We start from the raw sequence: 2,333 nt of genomic DNA, 5'->3' as shown, positions 1-2,333 counted from the left end.
TAATAGTGCACATAAACATCATAAGAATACTTTTAAAGCATTAAAAACAAATCTGAAGCACAATAAACGATGAAATTTAACGAATTAAATTGCAACTTTCCCTAGCTCTCTCTGTAGACGGCAATGTTTCATCTCCTAGCAACTCCGTAGCAACGGTTTGTTTGGAAACGTTTCAAGTTTTCTGGTAACCACTGACGTCACACTAATCGTGTCCATTAAGGGAAAATAAAAATATGAAGCACTAAACGCATCATATTGATTTTTCTTAGATTTAACAAACATCGAGCATTAAGGATTTCTTTTTTAACAATGCCAAAATTTGGAACTTTTAGTCCAAGTTCCAGACAACTGACGCTTTAAAAAAAAAAGAAAGAAGCAGTTTGTCTTATTAATTCCAAAATCAAGAGCGATGTTTTTTGAGTTTGATAAAATATTTTGAGAAGTATTTCCTCGATGTTTAAAAATTTGACTTAGCACACATTAATTTCATGTGTGGTCCAGAATAAGAAGCCTAATCGCATAGTTCTGCAGACCGAAGTGTTTCCTGATGTCCTCTGTTTCCACATCACCACTGGGGTAAGAGGTCCGATGCGTTTTTGTTCAGGGAGTATCGCCAGGAACCCTAGTCCCCCATCAAGACTGTCAAATTTGACAAAATTAATGCAAAATTTTGCACAAACTTTATTGTGAGTTGAAGTATCAACTTTGATTCTCATGAAGGAAACGAGCAAGAGAAAAGAGAATCTCTCGCTACATGATAAATGATATTTTTAATTTGTAATTTGTCTTCGTGATTTGTATGAGTATATGTCAAATGACGGAATTCTTGCGTTAATTTAATGCAACGAGCAATATTTTCAGGAGAAACAAAATCCTCTGCCACTTTCACGCAACTATGAAGGTTTAAAACCTGGTGAGGAGGGCCTGCAGGGATGAAAATTGCATCCCCTTGACACTGCACAATAGCATAGCCTTGAACATCATATTCTCTTCTTAAACGTTCGCGAAGCTCTTCATCTAAGTACCAACTCTGATCATGGATGGGATCACAGTATGGTTCAAATATTTTCTTTCTTTCAACAGCAACTTTAGTCAGCATATCTCGGATCTTATCAGCATCTCTGGCATGATATATGTGCCATAGCACATCAGGTGCTACATCAGATTGTTCAGCTCTTTCTCTCATTAGGGAATCACAGCCTCCTGCACCGATGGTCTTAATAGCTCCTTGAATATGAAGATGTGCCTTCTTACCAGATGGAATACCTACATAAATCATGACATTGACTGCATCGCTGACATCAAGATGTAAATTTGTTGTTCCTTTTGTAGGGAATAAGGCTGAACCGTAGGCGATGTACATTTTGGGGCCGAGATCGGGCCTTACAAACCAAGGGGGTAACCTTCCACTAAGATTCAAAACACCATCCCTGTAAGTACACTGTTAAAAATTCAGGAAGATTTTCTGGTAATTGTTACTGTAAAATTGCATCGCCGACGCATCGCTGATTTTTACGGTAATTTATACCGGAGAAATAAGCGATCCCAGCGCCAACTGGTTGCTGTGGCCTACCGAGGAAACCGTAAAATTTTACAGTAACATTTGATTTTTACGGTAATAGTTACTGCAACATGGATGCCAGTAACAATTACCGTAAATTTTCCGGAAAATTTTTAACAGTGTATATTCAGGTAATGGCAAAGTTTGCATAAGATCTTCAAATCTACTAGGTAGTTTTTCACTGAAATCTTCCCCAGGAGGCCAATCTTGCAATTTTAGCACCATATATTCACCATTATCGTCTTTTAATCTTTTGCTGAAGTTCTGAAATCCTTCCCAGAATTTTTTCATTGGAAGATTTTTGATGACTGCACCAGTCATACAATCTACTAAATCATTCCGCATTTCTCCGAAATCTCTACAGAATGCATTCGGATGCCACAGATTTTTGTCAAGTTTCTTGTTAATTCCACTGAGTAGTATTGGTTGTCCTCTTTTCCATTGTTTTTGAAATAAATAGTTGTTTAAGGGGTGATTTGCTTCGTGGAGGAATAACAAGCGTCCTTCGCAAAGCCAAGAATTTGCTATACTTTTAAAGGGCATATTGCGCTTCAATTTAGTATAAATTCGTATTGAAAATGGATCCCGATCACTATTTGCTTCCGAATACCTTTCAGATGATTTTTCTATCTCTGGTACACATTTGCAATGTGCAGGAATCCTCCACTGCTCACGAGCTTTGTGTAACAAACCTCGAATGATGCATAAAGCTTGTCCAGGAATTATTTGAGTCATCACCATACGTTCTTTGACATGCACTTCTTTTTGAGTA

General features: G+C 37.5%; 1 protein-coding gene across 1 annotated transcript; it reads right to left on the bottom strand.

Moving 5' to 3' along the window:
• Nucleotides 1-712: 712 nt before the first annotated feature.
• Nucleotides 713-2,104, bottom strand: LOC129218940 (lysine-specific demethylase 3B-like). The gene is made up of 2 exons (XM_054853260.1): nucleotides 1,680-2,104; nucleotides 713-1,430 (listed from the first exon to the last, which is right to left on the bottom strand). The coding sequence occupies exons 1-2, from the start codon at nucleotides 2,102-2,104 to the stop codon at nucleotides 713-715; spliced, it is 1,143 nt and encodes a 380-aa protein (XP_054709235.1).
• Nucleotides 2,105-2,333: the final 229 nt, after the last annotated feature.

This window comes from Uloborus diversus, chromosome 3 (assembly GCF_026930045.1).
Source record: "Uloborus diversus isolate 005 chromosome 3, Udiv.v.3.1, whole genome shotgun sequence".
Taxonomy (NCBI): domain Eukaryota; kingdom Metazoa; phylum Arthropoda; class Arachnida; order Araneae; family Uloboridae; genus Uloborus; species Uloborus diversus.
Note: the sequence above shows the minus strand (reverse complement) of the source record. Positions and strands in the feature narration are given on the sequence as shown.